Genomic DNA, 19,747 nt, shown 5'->3' with positions numbered 1-19,747 from the left:
AATTACGAAACACCTGAGAAGATTACTCGTATTGTTAGCTTTCTAAAAAACTATAAGCCGATATAAAAATTGACAACTACTCCTTGAAGTTGGTCTTAAAAACTAATCCGATATAGTCTAATATTCCAAACATTTGTGAACGAAACACTTTACAGACTTATAACTTATTCTAACGCCACCCGTTTTCCATTCACGGTAAAAATAAAATATTACTAAAGCCTGGTCCGTGAGCATGTAGAATATGGTCCAATGACCCCAAGCTACCCATCCATATCGCGACTGTGCGACGGGCGCCCGCAGTGAGTGTGCGAGCGCGACAGCAATATAATTACGCGCGAGGGATAAGGATGGGTAGCTTGAGGTCATTGGACAAAATTCTACGTGCTTACGGACCAGGCTTTAGCACAGACTAGCATACTTAGTCTCGATACAGATGGATATAACGGATTCACAATTACATAGTTCTTCATATTGCCAACTTACTCAGTTTCGCTATCCCTTTTACTTTTACAGTGATCACGGAAAGACTAACACGGCTCACTCTCGTTTCACTTATGGACTGACATATTACATATAGCCAACTGTGTCACCTATCTGGTGGGTTCGAATAATAGGTGCGTGGACACCTTTAATATGCCGGTGATCTCCAAGTCAGCGGATTTGTCAAAAACTAAAAGGACCAATAGAAATCGTAAAACGTCATTAGGCGGACTTCATTTCCTCAAAATCCACTGCCCGAGAGATCTCGACTCGACGGAAAATAATTATTTCCACAGAGCACATACAATACAATATTTCGAATAATAGAAAAGATGCAATTGATTTGATTTTACGAGTATGTATAAGAGAATCGACTTCTAAAAGATAACTCCACCAATCTACAGGTTGGAGACAATACGACAATAAAGTGAACAATAAAATGACGTTCCCAGTCTTGTGTATAAAATCAGAGTACAATAAATTAAAATTTTAAATATTTTCTCACAACCTAATACAGACATGAAGTTGCCAAACTTTAGAACTTAATTTAGTTCCCGATGTTATTGGCACATGGTTCGATTCTTGAAACCTGTGTTAAGCTAAAAATACGTGTGTTATTATGGTTAAATTCATTACGCACATAAAACAATACAAAATAATTAAAAAATAATAAAATAAATTCGGTCACTTTTTTAACGTTACGATTTTTGTTTGATCCAGCATTTCTTTTCAGCACTTTTTCACTCACATGACTGATTTATATTTGAATATTCATATTAATTAATTGCATCTTGTTGTTATACATAGATGTTAAAAAAAATATCAAGTCACAATGAGCCCTGTAAGGATAAAAATATCATTTTCTTTGATTTAATTCTAAAGCCCGGTTCGTGAGCACGTAGAATGTTGTCCAATGACCCCTAGCTACCCATCTTTATCGCTCGCGCGTAATTATATTGCTATCGCGTTGCACACTCACTGCGGGTGCCAGTCGCACAGTCGCGACAGCAATATAATTACGCGCGAGCGATAAGGATGGGTAGCTTGGGGTCATTGGACAAAATTCTACGTGCTCACGGACCAGACTTATAGACTGAAGACATTTCGTAGCTTCAAAACTCACATGACTGACATTTGATTGGTTTATTATGCACTCGACGGGCGTGATTTGGATGACGTCACACGCGTAACTATGAAGTCACTCACACGACTGGTGGAGTTTATTGTCGTATCGTCCACGGGGGTGACACAGGGCGCCGGCGTCACGCACGGGGCGCGGTGCGCGCGCGCGTCGCGTATTATTTCCTGGCGGGCGGCTTCCGCGGCGTACGGCTGCTTTTGCCCGTTGACGTGGAAGGCGTCGGCACTATTGGCGATGCTTTGTTCTCTGTGGAACATTTGAACAATATGTTAAATGCATTCGATTGAACAATAAAGATACAAAAGATCTTTAAACAAGGCCACATTTTATGACAGTTATTTAATTTTTAATTATTTTGCTTGAAGTATTTTTCGCAAAGCGAAGCGATCGCAAAATTGAACATGTCACGGAGGTTACTTTGTTTAAGATAGACAACATAAATTAAGAAGGCTACAGAAGTGACTAACTTTCGTGGCATTGGATATAGAGTTGGAAACATTTGCCCAGCAGTGGTAAATCGAATATTTAATAATAAATAGTCGTCGTCGTTTCAGCCAAATGACGTCCACTGCTGGACAAAGGCCTCCCCCAAGGTTTTCCATAATAAACGGTCCTGAGCTGCCCGCATCCAGGATCTTCCCGCGACCTTCGCAAGATCGTCGGTCCACCTAGTAGGTGGCCTGCCCACGCTACGTCTTCCAGCCCGTAAATAAAATTTTGTTTGGCTTTTTTAACGTATCGATTGTTCCGTTGTGCATTATTTATTCATCACATCAGGGGCTCAAGGCTGTGACGTCAAGCATATAATTCTACGTACCTTTAGCTGCGCTCCTTCTGCCCTTGCGCAGCGGCGTGGCGGGCTCGCTGGGCGGCTTGGCAGCGCGCTTGGGCGGCGTCGCCTTGGGCTTAGCCTTTTCCGTCACCGCTGTGGCCGTCTGTGGAAGTGACTGCTGGTCATACAGTGCGGTACGGCGCGGTTGTGGTGTGACGATAAGTGAGCATTATCAAGGCAATGTTTAACGTGAGTTGCGTATTAGAGGCAGAAAACGCGATTCAATTTCAAGCAGAATTGGAGGATTTGAGCATGTGGATTTCAGAATCTATGAGCCAGTTCCTGATTTGAGATTTTTAGTTTGTGCATGTTCATCCTCTATGCAAGCATGAACATTATATGAAAAGTTCATAGTTAAGTAGAAAATGAGCACGCTCAAGCTATCTATCTCTTCTTATGTAATTCATTTATTTTTGTCAATTTTATTGAAAATCAACAAATCTTTATACAATAAAAAACTGTAATTGTAACCACTCAAGACAGTAATAAACGCAATGTACTCTGATAAAGTTAAAAGCAATGCCTTAAAATAGTCACTTATCATCAAAACATTCAAACACCAAACATTTATTCTAACAGGGACTTTTCATCTCAGTTTATCAAGTAACTGTTAAATTCTTTGAATAATATTTTCATTAAATTACTCTTTAACCAATATTATTTCAATACTTTTCTCCATATAACCATAATAAACAATAAAATTTAATAAATTTAACACCAAAAATATTTCATGCAATATAGCATGCATAAAAAGATATTTAAATTGATAATATTGCAAATAATCGAAGAAATAAGGCTAAAAAATAAAAAAATTGGAAAGAAATGTAAAATCGAACACAAAAAGCAAGTAATGAGAATGAATGAAGATGGGATATGACGTGAAGTAGTTATTTTGAGACCTAATAGAGAAGACAAGTTATATCTAATAACATTTCGTAAATTCGTAGTAGGCTGTCTTCATGTAATTTTTTTTATACTTGGTAGCTACTTTTTACTCAAGTATTAAATAAACACCTAATATCACAACCATTTCTGCCTATATTATGGTTTCGTGAAGATTGTTGTTTAATAAAATCAATAAATACGTTCATGAATAAATTATGTAGCAAAATTGCATATTTATTTATAATGTGTAAATAAATTAACTTGGGCTCAATACTTTATCAAATTAATAATTAGCCTACTACGTTTTCACTCTAAATTTGGGGTTAGAAGTGGACAATTGATTGATAAAATCATGCAAGACACTATTAGATAAATTGATCCAGCAGGGCTGTAGGAAACATGCATGACAAATTATGGTTTCCTTCCACCGATATCAGTAAATAAATCTAAGTTGAGAACCCTAACTGCCTTATAAATTCTTAATGGAATCTGCGTGTTGTATGACTGCGAATAATAAAAAAATAATACCTTGACCCAATCAAAATAAGGTTGAAGATTGTATACTGAAACTTTTAAGTTGCATAATATTCAATATACAAAAATATTCGGGCATGCACACCGATATTGTAACAATACATAAAATAATATACAGTCAATCTCTCATTCAACTCATTCAAAACAATTTAAATAAAAATCTTTCATGAAACAAAGACAATCTACGCATTCGTCTGTTTATTTTTAACCATTTTTAAGGAATTTACTAAAGTTATTCAACGTTACTAGCAGTATCTTTTAAATAATAACGAAGATTTAAAAAAAATAAAAATTACATCTTGAAAAGATTTTCGTTTAAAATAATATCAATATTGTTGGCATTCCTGAATTATTTCAAGGTCTAAAGACATTAAAAGTTAATATGATTGAGTTAAAATCGTTCCATTTTCTTGTAACCAATCAAGTTACAATACTAAACATGATGGTACAGTGGTAATTACCAAAACCAGTAATTACAAAAAAAACAAAACAGTAGGTTTATCACAATTTAGGCGTTCTTATCGCTATAACAACAATGTTAACAGCATTGTTGTGTTCCGGCAGTTAGAGGTAAGATAGCCAGTTCCTTCGTGGTCGAGAATTCCGGGTAAAGCTCGCTTCCACCTTCGGCCTGATCATCACTTACCATCAGGTGAGATACAGGCCAAGAGCTTCCTCGTTGTGGATAAAAAAAAATAGAACAGTTGTTTTATTTTTTTATTGAGTTCAGTGTGTTGTATTTTCAAANTTTTCGAATCGTAAAAAGAAACTGCTAGCACAAATTACAAAATCAGCAATGAAAGAAAACGAAATAAACAGACATATAGCCGTCCCGCTCGCGCGGCAAGCGTGCGCGAACGAGACGGCGCACGCACACCTTACTCACTCTCGGACATGAATGTAAATGGCAGATGATTGCGGATACGTACATTTCTATATATCCGTTGTACTATGCCTACCTTGCTAGTGGCCGCCACTGAGGGCGTACTACCTGACGCTTTCCGCTTATTGTTTGGCGTTTTGGGCGGGCTCGGCTTCGCTTTGCGAACGCTTTTCGGGCTACGCTTTGGCGTCGTCCGAGCCTTTTTGGCGGGCGATGCCGCTTCCGTCTGCAAGAAATGGACACGATCAAGTGTTGTACAGTGGGCTAAGTGCTCACTAGTGAGCTCGTTTAAAAATGTATGAAAATTTTAGCTTTTGAACGTTTCCCGCTAGGGGCGCTGTACAATCCGTCATACATTGTTATTTTTGTCGCGCTGTCCGTCATACATTGTCGTTTGATGTAAACTCACACTAGGCCCTCAGACCACAGCTGATCAGGCTAATAATTCAAATTCAAATAGTTTATCCAGTACATAGGCCCTTACCAGGGCACTTATACACGTCCCAAATATAGCTTGCCCTACCACAACTTCGGGACAACATATGGGCTGGTGCTGAGAAGAAGTGGCGAAAGAAACTCAGTCACCTTCGTCAGCCTCTCTTAATTTATAGCTTACATGACACGCAATAAGTGCGATCTAGGCAGGTAAAATCCACGCACTCTTGTCATTTTAATAATCTTTTACTTTATAGTATCCTTTTTTCATAAGGATTTTCTTAACCTGTACTTTATAACACGTTTTTGTTGCAAAACCGTCCCTCATATAAGCATAGAGCTTGATGTGTCGTTCGTCTGACAGATTAAACACCGGCATCTTATAATTATTAAGCCTTTGAACTCCAGTGGGTACCTATTTCAAGCGCCTGCTAATCACTCATAGATTATTGAAAAGTAATCTGCTGCAGGGGTTAATTACAATGGTGTCAATTTTTCAAGGAAAATGTAGTCTAAATCTAATGCGCTGTTTACAGTACACCAATGTGACATTATACAGATCGCATTGGTTTTGAAAGTCAAATCAATTTATCCCGGAATAGCCTGTCACAATAGGCATTTATCACAACTCGTGCGTCATGTTTTCGTATGCAGCGGCTTTGTTTAGCATAATCCATCGAAAGTGACATTGTATAGATGAATTTATGAATAGTTCAGCCCCCCTAGACAAAACGCACTTTTTGATCGAATCGAAAATCGAATCCGTCAAAACTCCATACAAAAAAGGGGCTTTTCGACCACTTTTCGACTGGTTTGCGATTATAATTTGCACTTTGTCTAGACCCACAGGTTTGTGACGTACGAATTAAATGAACACAGGTGTTTCCACTACCTAGGCCTCCTCACGATAATTCTCACACAGTACACACGCCTTTAAACGGGAAATGAGAAATACCCTGCACTAAGTTCTCAAGCTGAGTTCTGCAAATTAAACTAATCAAGTTTGTGAAGCGATTTTGGAATTGCGTATGTCACTTTGTCTAGGGACTTTAGTGTACGTATTCGAGGCAACAATATGAGTATGTATAAGTATGAAAACGCTTGACTGAGTACTCGGCAATTTGTGAATATGATGTGAATGTGAAGTTCGAAAAACTGCCCCAATGTGTCCAAAGCATATCGACGCGAAGGTGCAAATGTGTTTGAAATGTTTTAGTGTGAGCGAGATAAGCGATGGCAAATGACAGTGACGTAACTATAGGGTGGCAGGCGGCAGGGCTAGCAAAATGCCACGGGCCCACGACCTGAGGGACCCTGGCCCAAGACCCTAGATACGCCAAGGGCCCCATGCACAGAATAGACATGTTGACACCACCAATCAATTGACGTACTTTTTAAAACTGTCAAAACGAAACTCCCATAGATATTGTATGGCACTACACTACAAGCAAGTGACGTCACTATTTTGTCAACTCAATTATACTACTTTTTTCAATTACAATGCGACCAAAAATCGTAATTTACAGGTTGTGATTTCGAATTATTGGAGAATGGTGTCAAATTGTCCATTTGCCACGGGCCTCGGATGGTATAGTTACGCCACTGGCAAACGATGTGAATATGTTATGTTTGAGAAGAAAATTCCCCACAATGAATATGATATGATATGTGTAGTCTTTGAAAACCCTAGGTCTCAGTGTGAGCAGTGCCGTAACTAGGGCGGTGCCAGCGGTGCCCAGGCACAGGGCGCAGACCCTGGAGGGGCGCAGAAATGACCAGACCAAGCATTTTTCAAGGGCGCAGTTTTGAAAGCTCGCACCGGGCGCATAAAAGGCTAGTTACGGCACTGATGAGCGAGACAAGTGATCGCCTAACTGCCCAAGTGCGAGCGAGACAACTGACCTGAGTTTCGGGAGCGGCGCGAGCGCGCGGCGAGGCGTGGCGGCCTCGCTTGCGGCCTTTCTCTAGTTGAGACTCGTCCGTGTACAGCGACAAGTCCACTGCAAGCGAACATAAGCTTTAACAACTGTAGGATAGTGGCGACAATCGCACGTGTGCAGCGACGAGGCCTCTGCAAAAGGGGCCTTAGTAAGTGAAAACGACAATATTGACTGTTTTCTATTATAGTCTGGTCTGTGAGCACGTAGAATTTTGTCCAATGACCCCAAGCTACCCATCCTTATCGCTCGCGCGTAATTATGTTGCTGTCGCGCTCACACACTCACTGCGGGCGCCCGTCGCACAGTCGCGACAGCAATAAATTACGCGCGAGCGATAAGGATGTGTAGCTTGGGGTCATTGGACAAAATTCTACGTGCTCACAGACCGGGTTTTAGCTGTTACTAAGCTTCAACCACATTAACGCGTGCAGATCGCCATCGCCGGCGCGATCAAAGGCCAATGACAGGTTGCGCGACCCATGACAGTTCACGCGACCTGTCATTTCCCTATGATCGCGCCGGTCGATGGCGATCTGCACGCGTTGGTGTGGTTGAAGCACTAAAGAATTGACGATATTTCGCACTGACACTTTCAATATGTACTACAGAACGTATGTGTGATGAGATGACTGTTTTAAAAACACGATTAAAAAAATTTTGCTAGATAGAAAAAAATCTTAAAGTTACCTCTGATTTTTTTATAAAAGCTTAATATGATTGTGTTTTACAATAAAAAATCCTATAAAATCACAAAGACTTTAAAAAAAAACATGCAAAAGTAACTAAGATTTTTTTGTGTGTGAACATCTAGAGTCTAGAATAATGTTCACTGTTTGCATTCTAGTCTAGAATCTAGACTAAGAGCTTGTGAACGCCAGACCTTCACCAACTCTTACGCCCTTCTCTAACTCTTGTATTCACAAACATTACTATGAGGTCTCATAGTGCGCGTGGACGCACAGGGTGACACGAACCAATCACAGAGCTCTATTCAACGCTGTGCGTTCGATTTGCTGCTTCACTCAAGCGTGCATCGTGTGTGAATGCGGGTGTTAGTCTATTCGGTTTAGACGACAACTACAAACACGCCCGTCAGGATGTTCCTCGGTGACCTCCATGTTGTTCCCGCCGCTTTGTTCCGCCTTGAGCGCGCGGTCGAGGATGGACTTGGCGCGCGCCTGTTCTCCTGGTTTGAGCAGTTGCGCGCCGCCGCCGCCAGGGGCGCGCTGAAGCGATAGCGTGGTCAACACGCATTCCATATCTGTGGACAAAGGGCACGTGAATGCAAGGAATTTATTTATTTATTTATATTAACCGGCAGACAGTGGTGACTGAGTTTGTTGCGGCGCTTCTTCTCAGCACTTGCCAAATGTTGGTCTCGAAGCGCTGGTAGGGTAAAAAGATTATGACATGTAGGCTCCTTAAGAGCAAAATGACGATTTGTAAGAACTATGTATTTATTAGTCTAAACAAATAAAGAAATTTTGACTTTGACTTTGACTAAGGCTCGGAACCGGTTTGAAAAATACCGTTATTGTTATGTTATATTGCATAAATTTCGTTCTATTGGCTCCGTGCACGATTACAGCGCCAACTAGCGTCCACAACTTTGTGGGTTCTGTCACATTGACATTTAGGTCGTATATTTGTGAAAAAATATCGAAATGAAAAAATAACAAATATTTTCAACTAATAAATTGTTGTGATACCACGATTTGGGTGGAAAAAAGGTTTTGAAATCATTTTGGTCATTCAACGTGGTCAGCACGCATTCCATGTCTGTGGACAAGGGACACGTGAATGCAAGGCTCGGAACCGGTTTAAAAATACCGTTATTGTATGTTCTTTAACGGTTTTTGCATAAATTTCGATGAGCGAAAACGATATTCATTTCGTTCGTTCTATACCCGAAAAAACCCGGTCAAAGCCGCGCGGCTAGCATCTTTCAAAAGCGGGTCTATTTTCACTCCCAATGATGACAAAATCGTGTACACACGTTGGTGTAGATCGTTTCATCCACGAAGACGCGGTCCACCATTCTTCCGCTAATGTTTGAGTGTTATCGGTACACGCTAAATTATCCATGAGTGCACACGCACACTACAATAATGCCGCACCCCGCGCGACCGAGACCAAAAATTGGTGGGACGCGTCTTCGTGGATGAAATGGTCTATATTAGCGCTCAAGTATCAGTATTCAATTGTTCACTGCGTGTTTTTACTTCACATGTTAAGAAGGTTGACCACGACCCCGTTTAAGTGGGATTATTTTGTTTCTGATGAACGAAATTTAGCAATTCTTGCTAAAATCAAGTGGCAGTGGGCGGGGCACATAGCTCGTAGAGACGATGGCCGTTGGGGCAGGAAAGTTCTCGAGTGGCGACCACGGGCTGGAAAACGTAGCGTGGGCAGGCCTCCTACTAGGTGGACCGACGATCTGGTAAAGGTCGCGGGAAGAGCCTGGATGCGGGCAGCGCAGGACCGTTCATTGTGGAAAACCTTGGGGGAGGCCTTTGTCCAGCAGTGGACGTCATTTGGCTGAAACGAACGAAACGAACGAACGAACGAAATTACCTAATTACTACGAAACTTTTTATAATATGTCTTTGCTATTGACAAACTAACATTGGAAACTTTTTTGGCTTATATTTGTCACCGTAAAATTATGAATTCCGTCAGATTATAATCTGACGTAGTTAAATTACAATCTAACCTAACCTAACCCACTGTTAGTTTACAATCTAACGCGTTATAATAAAAACTGACAGGTTCACAATTTCACGTTGACATATATAAGCTAAACTTTTCCTGTACCTAAGTATATGTAATAATATAAAAGCTGTATGTTTCTTTAATTAAATAAATAAATAAAATAAATCACGGAGCAAGGTTATGAACTGACCAGTGACGTCATAGAAGTCGGGCTTGTAGGTCTCGCCTGAGGCGTCGGCGGCCTTGTCCTGCGACAGCCAGCGGATCTTGATCTTGCGCGTGGTGCGGTAGACGTTCTGCATGGCCTGGCACACGTAGAAACCGCCCTCTGCGTTGCGCACCGCTAAGTATTCGTTCCTGGGAAATGGTATGGGAAATTAGAATAGGCTAGTTTCCTAAAAAATTTTTTTAGTCCGTCAATTTTAATATAAAAAATATTGGACACGTATATTTTGAATTGTCAATCAAACAAATAATTACAAAGTTATAGTGCGTTGAAGAGCCGCGCGACGTCACAAAGTGCTGCACTTTTACGCACTCACTGACGTCACGGGCCTTTCCTTTAGAATTTTGGCACGCTTTATCTCTTTACATTTTCATTAGTTTTAAAAAGTGAAAAATACGTGTCGAGTAGTTCTTGATAGGCTAACTGACGGACTAATTAAAACTCTTTGCTTTTTTACCCAGGAAACATCCCTATTGGGCGCTTGATAAACGCTTTTATCTAACAAACGTAGGTTGTTGAGATAACTTACGTTTTCAACATCAATCCCTAATTTTTAATTGACCCATATGAAAACAAAATGCCTGTTATGTGTTACCATAGGGGTCACTTAAAAATTAGGGATGGATGTTGAAAAATGGGCATTAGTTAACTTTAAAATCATCCTTATTTTAGTCAACTGGGTTGGCAGAAATGTAACGTCGTATTTCAGAATATTGCTAAACAAAATATTTACCTCCTTACTAATAAAAAGTTATAGAGATGTTGAACAGTAGTTTAAAATAACATTGCTATACTAACCGTAACTTTAAACTAGTGTTCAACGAGCGTGTAACTTTTATTAGTTAGGGGATTCTCCTTTCAAAGAAATGCTGGAAAGAGACTCCCAGGGATACCTAAACCGACCGATCCAGGTCATCGGTCCACCGAGTGGGGTGCCTGCCTACACTGTTTTTCAGTCTGTAGTCACCACTCGGGAACTTTGCTACACCAACGAGCCCATCAGTTCTACGAGCTATGTGGCTCTCATTACTTACTTGTAAAAGACGATCAGTTTGTCGTCGTTGGGTTTGGTGGGCGTAGAGCGGCCGGCTGACGCGGAAAGCTTGGTCGCCATCGCTAACTCAGGAGTGGGAGACTGGTATAGCTGCACCTATAACAAACGGCTAAATTAGAGGAAGCGAAAATGGTCAAAACTAGTCAGGAACTGGTACACGAGAGACAAGAGGAAACGAGGTAGACCATTTAGACCACGGCTGCTTAACCTCAGGCCCGGTGGCCCGCGAAAGAATTATAAGTGGCCTGTGAAAGTAGGTAAGGTTTGAAAATACGCACCAAATTCAAAAATACAGTCGCAGTACAGCAAAATCGTCAGTTAATAGAAATGTAAGTGCCCCGTCCATAACGACTGAATCCACCGTTTAGCCCGACTCTTCAAAAGGTTGAGCAGCCTTGATTTAGACGGTGTATTGACATCAAAGCTGTAGCAGGTGGCATGGTCAAGAATAGCCAATGGTAGAGAAATGGCGGCAGTTAGCGGAGGCCTTTGTCAAATGAGTGACATGACGTAGTCGATGCATGCATGAAAGCATTCTGTGTAGGGTTATTGGAAATGTAATATTATCTGAATAAAAAAAGGCTATTATTGTTATATGACAAAACGGTTGTAAGTAAGCTTTGCTTTTATATTTGCAAGGAAATGAACAAATTGATAAAATGAGAATCCCAACGTCTCTAACTAACAATATCATACAAAGTATAAAGTTAAATCTGTTACATAAAGTGAGAGTATAGTATAGTTGATTTTCAAGATTTCAAAGCAAGAACTTTTTTTATTTATTGGTGTTTACAGTGCAAGGAATGAATATAAATTCCTTTTTCCGTCTTCACAGATCAATAATTTATTTAACAGGTTTACAGACGTCATTGTTAAAGTTGAATGCATTGAAATTCAGATTACGAAAGTGTGACTCAGTTGAATAATGTGTAAATATTGCTAATATTGTGCTAATTTCTGGGCCATAACACATTTGACGTGTTCAATTTGGCTAGTTGCAGCCGTGCGCGCATAAAGTGCACGCGCCACTCATCAAATGCGTGATTACTGAGGCCTAGCGCCGGTGTTAAATGGAAAATATGCACAAAATATAGCTATTACTATCATATTGTAAGGCTAACAATGTAACCATCTTTGATGACAATGAATCAAAATAGTCATCATCTCATCTCGTATTTGTTATTATCTCAAAATAGGATTGGTTATAAAATAAATATTATTGTCTTTACTACTCTTAACAAATTATCATTTGTTTTGGTACTGATAAGGTATACTGAATATGACGTCACCACACTCCAGGCAATATTGAGGGTATAAAAATTTATAAATAGACTTTTACAATCTACAATCATACTTTAACTACATGTGCAAATTATTAATAACTACATATTATGAGGCCAGCATAAAAAATAGTGATGCAAGATATTAATAAATAAATAGTACAGACCTACAATTTTTGTGAGAATTAAGTCCCTGTGAAATATTAGTTGATCGCATAGGAAACAGGCTCTCATTACTAGAAATTGTGATATAGTAGCACCTGTATTTGACAATTTACAGATTTAAAATGGTTTACAAGTTCAGCTGTTACATACATATAACATTTAAGAGTGTAGTGGAGCATAATAATAATATACTTTACTGATAGAAAATAATACTTATTAAATCATATTAAATCACACACTCACATAACTTGTTAAACTAGCTACATAATTTAGTTAGTGGTATATGTAGTTGATTACGTAATTTTTAGTATTTGTATTTAATTAATTAGTAAATGCTAACTGTAACAATAAAGTATGTTACCAAAATGTAAAAGTATTTTGTGTCACGGTGCAATAAAACAATAAAATAATGATTTTAGGCAATTACTGATACTGCTGCTGCATTAGTGACTGCATGAGAATAAACATCCATGTGTAAATGTTACTCATTATGACTACCATTACTAATTTATTATCATGCTTTCTACAATGTCACATTATTTTGTTAATTACTGCAATTATTCTAATTTTTATTTAAATATGATGATGATATTTAAATTGTGGTGGTTATTTTTACACAAATAACACAATACATTTTATTGATCTTTTTTATAATATTATTATGTGCATTAAAAGTGCCTTGCCAAGCTTATAAATTTATACATTCTAGTTTAAAAAAAATGTACAAACCTTAGTCCGATTCCTTTTTGTTCTGGGGTCAGGAGTAGAATCGTGTTCCATAGGTTTCTTTGCAGAGCTGGGGCCTTCACTGCCTTTACTTGGGGAGGCCTGCCGTCTCTTCCTCATGGGTGGGGTCACCGTAGCCAACTTTAACGTTGACTTTGGTGTCGCCTTCAGCTCTGCTTTCGCTGGAGTCCTTGTCTCGGGCTTTTTCTCTTCAACTTTTTTCTCTTCAGCCTCAACTTTCTGAGGCTGCTCAACCTTTTGTGGCTTTTCAACAGGCTCCTCTTTTGGAGGATCAGGTTTACCAGCCTCCTCTTTTTTCTCTTCTGCAGCATTCGCCTGCGGTTGTTTGGTCTTGTCCTCTTTAGGTACTTCTTTGCTTTCTTCCGTTTTAGTGGTACTTTCTACTTTTGCACTTTCTGCTACTGGAGCCTCCTGTTTAGTCGGTGCAGGAGCTTTCTCCACTTTTTCTTGTAGTTGACTGTCATTCGCTGACTCCGGTACGGGCTTGCTATCACTCTGTGTGGGTGCGACATCGGCCGTCGGCGCTGGCTTAGGTTCCGTCGGTTTCGCCGGCTTCTCTGTCGCTTCATTGGCGGTCGCTACTTTAGGTTGCACCGGACTTTCAGTCTGAGCGGGAAGATTGGCAGTTTCCGTTTTCTGTGGCGTATTTGGAGCACTGCTCGGTTTTTCGGGTGGCTTCGGTGTACTGGGTGACGTCTTGGCGATATCCTGTTTTTCTTTGTTCGTTTCTGGGTTTTGAGGTTTCAACGCGGCGGGTGCGTTCGCCCCTGATTTTGGAGACTCGATTCCGTTCGGTTGCCCAGTGGAGTCGGGCTCCTTCTTCTCGGGCGTTCGGGTCAACGCCAAAGGTTGTGAGCTGTTAGCTTTGTCCTGGACTAAGCTGAGCGGCGCGCTGGTGCTCGCGCTTTTGCTGGGGCTCGCGGCCATGCTTGGGGGAGCGACGGAGTTCTGTGTGACGTGGGAGAGGTTGCCGTGGTGACTCATGTTCTGTGCCATCTGTGCCATGTTGGCGGAGACCGGGGCCATGGACGGCACGGCGTGCGGCAGCGGCGCGGGAGCAGGCGCGTGGTGCGTCAGGTTCTGTCCGACGAGGTTGTTGGTGCCGTGATGCAGCGAGTTCTGCGCGCCCTGCGGGAGCCCCACTGGGTGGTTGATGCTGGCCACGTTCCCCTTGGCAGGACTCGCTTGGCCGCCCGGCTGTGGTACCCCCGGTTGAGGCAGTACCGGCTTCAGAGCAGAATTCATATCAATCGCGTCCGACGGCACCCAAGCGCACGTTCATAAACTGAAAAATACAAAATTGCCGCCTTTATGACTGTTGTTGTTGTCTGTCTATACGTTAAGTAACGCACTAAAATGTCTTTGACCCACAACAATAATTCATACATAATAAATGTATAGGTACTGGCGTAAGAACGCGGAGGGAGATAACTCAGCCCGGCTGAGATGCGCTTTCTATAATTATCGATAGTAAACGTAATTTGGGAAAGTTACCACTTGGTGTCCCGGCGTCAAAAGTCCATCAAAAGAGTCCAGCGTAGCGGCGGTGGTAGAGATAGCCGCAAAAAATATGCGATGCTGTGGGCCAAGAAACTTCCGCAAGATAATACCACTCGTTGACGGAATCACAATGATGACACTTTTACGTAAACACTGTCAATAAATTCTTCACTTCACTAACGGTAAAGTATTTCCATGATTTATTCACTAGAAATCACGATTGTAGGCCCATTTCACTCTTGTAACAAGTACATAAAATAGGCACAGTAGTTTTTAGAGATGGCGTCGGCAGAACGCGCATGCGCCACCCTCTACGACTTCCCTCCAATCACACCGAATGACGAAACGAAGCCAAAACGAATTTCTCCGAATATTGCTAGCTCGTTTTCTCTCTAACACTTCATATAGTCCTGTCTTTGTCTGAAATAAAAAGGCGCGTTCTTAGGATCTTTTTTTTTTTATTCAAAATTAATATTCCGAACTTTACAAACATTTTTTTAAGTTTGAGGAACTTCTTGCATAATAATATTAAAATAATAATAATGACTAGTTCGTAACTGAATCAATGATTTATAAAAGAATGATGTCATAATTTTCATTTCATTAACAAGTGTTTCTTTCTTGAACACGCATTGGAGACCCGGCTTGTAACAAAATTGTCTAGTGAAAACATGGTTTCTATACACATTTTTGTTTGTATCAACAATTTTTTTGCTTTCCATACCAAGTGGAAACAAGTTTTGTGTAGATAATTTTGTTGTTGCTGACATGTTTTTGTTGATTGTGTACTGTACAAAAACGCGCCGGAAACCCGGCTAGATCGCGCTACAAGAGTTGAGGAGGCACGGGTTGATCATCAACACAAGTAAAGATATTTTGTATTTTTGTCTGACGCTTGTCGCGCTGACGTCATCATCATCAGTGTGAGTGAGTTGTGTTGGTGAGTATTATAGGTACATTGTGTTCGCTTCGCCTCAACTTTCGTTACGCGATCTATAATTATGTAGTCTATGTCGCATTAAAAGCCGTTTTACTTGAAGAGGAAAGAAAGAAAATCACCTTTAATGGAATATTCCTTGGTCTATTTCATACGTTATACCACTACAGACCACTACGAGATTTTTTCTGACTCCATGGTGAGTTTGATTTTTTAACTTTTGAAAGATTATTTTTGTTTTATACCTTTCTATTATTTATTTTATTTGTTTAACAATGTTTCAATTAAAGAACTTTGCTTTTAATCCAACCATCTTTGATGACCTTCTTAATCGTTAATAACGTTATTTATTTTTATTATAACGGTAATAAATCTCCTTTGCTTTAAAATAGGAATATTTAAAAAAGTAACTGTCAATGTGTTAGAAAAAAAATCGGTCTCCGCTCCGAGCAGAACCGTCGATTTTGCGAAATTGCAAAAAATAAATGAATTAACTCAATTAATTTACTGTGTATTGTCTTGCACAGCACTCTACGTTGATATTTACTTCCAAAGACCCAAAAAAATGGTGGGTATAAAGTAGATATAGTTTGTTGATACCAAGTTGTGATGGCCACATTAAAATACATTTAAACATTTTCAGGATGTATTGTCACGTCCAGCGGAAGAATTTGGTAACGATGAAACATTGGAGCATTTGTGGGCCGCGAGAGCTATGGAGCACAGCGATATTTATTTCAACGTAGGCAACAATCAAAATATTTACTAATTTTTAAGGTTAAGTTCAACTACTTGCTTTTATTCACACAAGGGTTTGAATGGATTTCAGGTGCTTTGCTCTGTGGATACCAGATGGCTTAGATTGACGCCGCACGACGACCTCATCTACACGCATTTCCGACAAGACTTCCCTGACCTGGATGTCTCCTACATAAAAGAAAACGAAATTAAAAATAATGCAAACAAAGCAAAATGGAGAGTGTTCTGTGAAAAATTCAAGAGCATCGTCGAAGACTATAGTTTTGGGACTCTAATGAGGGCGGATGCTAAAGGAGATTACTCAGAGGAAAACACAATGTTGGTCCCTCGAGTCCAGTTTTATGCGATAGAGATAGCAAGGAACAGAGAAAGTCTGAACAATGAAGTGAAAAAACGATTCAAATGCGCATCCAAAGCTAACATGGAAGCTCAAGAACTGAAAGCAGAACTGGCAGCATAAGATATCCTTAGACCTTAATCATAACCAATGCATTTTAGGATCTGTTGAAAAAAGTGAAATTATGAATGTGCCTTATACATTCTTTTCTCACTTATTCCCACTACATTTGTATATAAAAATACTCGCGATCATTAGAATTCACTTAGGAGCTCACTTACTAACTTAGATATTCCAATTGGAAGTCTGATGATAAATCAAAGCAATTTATTAGATAAGATTTGCCAACCCTTTGATGTAGGTAAATGTAAGACAATATAGTAAGAGTAGCTTTTGTGTATGTATGATTCTTGAATGCAGAATAAAATGAATTCTGTTTGTTCATTATGCCTAAAATAAAAATGAATGAGGTGCTCAATTTCTCATGCATTTTAATGTACCTATCTAATAAATAATATCAGTATGTATAACATGTTGTTTTTTTTACAAAACACTTCTCAATTTGATGTGATTAATTTTTTTTTGTTTAAATGACTAAAAATTAGTACTTATGTACTTTACTACTTATTCCCAGTGGTGTCGCTCTATAAGCGCCAATAGCGAGGTCTCTAAATATGATCACAAGGTGCCACTGAAAGAATTCCCTTTACAGATTAGGCCTGATTTTTCAATCATTGGATAACTTTTAATACATACAAATCTTATCTGAATCACTGAAATAATTACAATTTACAGTATTGATGACTTTTACACAACTACCTACAAATGGCCCAATGTTCCCACGCGGATACGCCCGGCCCTGTGCCGCGACATTGACCATACACACAACTATTGGTTTTGGTAAGATATTAAGAATTAAATGAGAGTACATAATAATTTATAACATATTTATTGGCAACAAAGTTTCATGCTGATTTTAATCATCTTCAATATTATCCAAAGGGTATTCCGTCATAATTAGTCCTCGAGACCACAAAGCATCTGCCACTTGGAGCCTATCAGCTTCACTGGGAGCCTCCAAGTTTTCTACACTCACATAGTCTGGGTAAGATTCAATCAAGGTTCCTATCGCTGGAGCTAGCTCTTCCTCAATTTCTATAAATGACAACTCATTTCCATGATACTCCAAAGAATTCTCAACATAGTAATACAGTCGGATACTTTCTTCTTCTTCTATCATTCTCAGTATATTCTTTCTCAGGAGCCTGATTTTTGTATCTAACCCAATTTCAATTCTATTTGTTACTACACCATCCTCAATCATGACATCGGAGTCGCCAAACACTGTGACAGCTTTTTCCAAATCGCTTAATACTGGAGGTAAGGCATCATACTGAAAGTTTTTATTCATTTGGTCTACAGCCTCATCAATTGGCAAGTGATCTTTGATTTTATCAAACAGAGTCTTTATTAAGTCCTCTATTTGTTTCCTTCGTGGTGTTTTGTTATTAGAGTTGACAAAACCAAAGTTCTCATATAGATCTAATGGTAAACCTCTTCTTAGCTCTACATTTTCATTAATAGCAAGTTCTAGAGCTCCTGGAATGAGTCTTTCAAATAAGTCTGCCCATGAGTGCTTTTGGTACATACTGACAGTGACATGTAGAGAATGCTCGCCTTCAATTGTTACTCCCTGATGAATGTATCCCCGTGGAAAGTAGAGCATATCACCTGCCTCTAGTGTGACTTCTAGAATTGGTTCTCCTATTTCATTTTGATCGAAGTTCTTCGATGATACTCTTGGCAAAACTTCGTTTTCACTTCTAGGCTTGTAAACTCGCCAGTGCTTCTTACCTTCTGCTTGAAGGATGAATGCTTCAATATCATCATAGTGTGGAGCAAACCCTTGACTGTCTGGGGGTGTCAAGTAAGCATTCGCACCAACAAATGAATTAAAGTACTCTTGCATTGTAGCATTAAGCAAGTGCAGTTTTGGGATATAAGTTTGGGGGTTTAACAATCTAATACTGCAGCCATTTAGATAGAAATCCCACACTAAATGGGGGTGAGCTCTTCCCTCAGGATTGTGGGTCTCTCTCTTCTCATCAACATAAGAAGTGACATCAATATTTTTGGTAAATTGTATAGATTCATTCCTGAGCATATTATCTATGATTGGCGTTGAAATGATTTCTTTGTAATATGACGATTTATTTCTTGCTATATGTAGTGGCTTCTTTTCCCAAACTCTGTCCAGAAATTCTTTTGGGTTGTATGGTGCAATCATCCATTTGAATACTTTTAGTCCCTCTTCTACGCTGTCCGTTTGTACTGGTGTGAATTCCAAGTAGCCTTCACTGGAGTGCGAACATGTCTCATCGGCAGACGCACCATTTTCATAGTATTGTGCAAAGTTGTGGATGGGAGCAGGTACCAATGTAGGAATGTCTTCACTCTCCGAATCTTCTTGCGTTCTTTTACTGACAATACTATTATTCTTAGTTACCTTATTTTCTTTAGATTTCTTAGACTTCTTCTTCTTATGGGATTTTTTCTTCACTATATTTTTCTGCTCTTTCATTCTCTTTTGTTGTCTTTTCACTTTCTGCGCTACTTCAATCATAAGACTGTCTGGTATATTTTTAGAAGAAGCCTTCGGTGAAACGATCACATTTTTCTTATTCTTACGATTGGTTTTCTTCTTTTCAACAGGACTAGGTTTCTTTTTATTATTTTTGTTATACATTGCAAAAGCCGATACAGGAGAATCCATTTTAGAGGTTATTTTATAATTTACGACTGTTAAGAATTATTTTGTAATTGATTTCATTTGGAAATTACTTTACAGTAAACTATATTTANTATATTTATTATTGGTTGATTAAAACAAATAATTAAAA

General features: G+C 39.4%; 3 protein-coding genes across 5 annotated transcripts; 1 reads left to right on the top strand and 2 right to left on the bottom strand.

Moving 5' to 3' along the window:
- Positions 1 to 1,492: 1,492 nt before the first annotated feature.
- On the bottom strand, positions 1,493 to 15,156 carry LOC114360507 (neurofilament heavy polypeptide). Of its 3 annotated transcripts, none has more exons than XM_028315233.1 (9): positions 14,809 to 15,156; positions 13,297 to 14,599; positions 11,103 to 11,218; positions 10,033 to 10,199; positions 8,218 to 8,391; positions 7,093 to 7,190; positions 4,802 to 4,981; positions 2,439 to 2,556; positions 1,493 to 1,867 (listed from the first exon to the last, which is right to left on the bottom strand). In XM_028315233.1, the coding sequence occupies exons 2-9, from the start codon at positions 14,557 to 14,559 to the stop codon at positions 1,779 to 1,781; spliced, it is 2,205 nt and encodes a 734-aa protein (XP_028171034.1). In that variant the 5' UTR covers positions 14,560 to 14,599; positions 14,809 to 15,156; the 3' UTR covers positions 1,493 to 1,778. The 3 variants fall into 3 exon arrangements, with proteins under 3 accessions (XP_028171034.1, XP_028171035.1, XP_028171036.1); XM_028315234.1 differs by having other exon boundaries at positions 4,832 to 4,981; XM_028315235.1 differs by lacking the exon at positions 4,802 to 4,981.
- A 1,001-nt stretch (positions 15,157 to 16,157) lies between these two features.
- LOC114360508 (protein PBDC1) lies at positions 16,158 to 17,296 on the top strand. The gene is made up of 3 exons (XM_028315237.1): positions 16,158 to 16,319; positions 16,395 to 16,493; positions 16,581 to 17,296. Exons 1-3 carry the CDS (start codon positions 16,317 to 16,319, stop codon positions 16,968 to 16,970), a joined length of 492 nt encoding a protein of 163 aa, XP_028171038.1. The 5' UTR covers positions 16,158 to 16,316; the 3' UTR covers positions 16,971 to 17,296.
- A 484-nt stretch (positions 17,297 to 17,780) lies between these two features.
- NO66 (bifunctional lysine-specific demethylase and histidyl-hydroxylase NO66) lies at positions 17,781 to 19,702 on the bottom strand. The gene has a single exon (XM_028315232.1). It carries the CDS (start codon positions 19,618 to 19,620, stop codon positions 17,824 to 17,826), a length of 1,797 nt encoding a protein of 598 aa, XP_028171033.1. The 5' UTR covers positions 19,621 to 19,702; the 3' UTR covers positions 17,781 to 17,823.
- Positions 19,703 to 19,747: the final 45 nt, after the last annotated feature.

This window comes from Ostrinia furnacalis, unplaced genomic scaffold (genome assembly GCF_004193835.3).
Source record: "Ostrinia furnacalis isolate ACB-3 unplaced genomic scaffold, ASM419383v2 OfSCF5071, whole genome shotgun sequence".
Classification (NCBI taxonomy): Eukaryota; Metazoa; Arthropoda; class Insecta; order Lepidoptera; family Crambidae; genus Ostrinia; species Ostrinia furnacalis.
This window is presented reverse-complemented; position numbering and strand designations above follow the sequence as displayed.

Excerpts from the sequence above, each read along its gene's own strand:
- LOC114360507 (XM_028315233.1), bottom strand. The coding sequence starts at position 14,559 with ATGAATTCTGCTCTGAAGCCGGTACTGCCTCAACCGGGGGTACCACAG. Across the intron at positions 10,200-11,102 it reads AAACTGATCGTCTTTTACAA|GAACGAATACTTAGCGGTGC; the intron begins GTAAGTAATGAG and ends ACCATTTCCCAG. Across the intron at positions 1,868-2,438 it reads CAGAAGGAGCGCAGCTAAAG|AGAACAAAGCATCGCCAATA; the intron begins GTACGTAGAATT and ends AATGTTCCACAG.
- LOC114360508 (XM_028315237.1), top strand. Across the intron at positions 16,494-16,580 it reads ACAGCGATATTTATTTCAAC|GTGCTTTGCTCTGTGGATAC; the intron begins GTAGGCAACAAT and ends AATGGATTTCAG.
- NO66 (XM_028315232.1), bottom strand. The coding sequence starts at position 19,620 with ATGGATTCTCCTGTATCGGCTTTTGCAATGTATAACAAAAATAATAAA.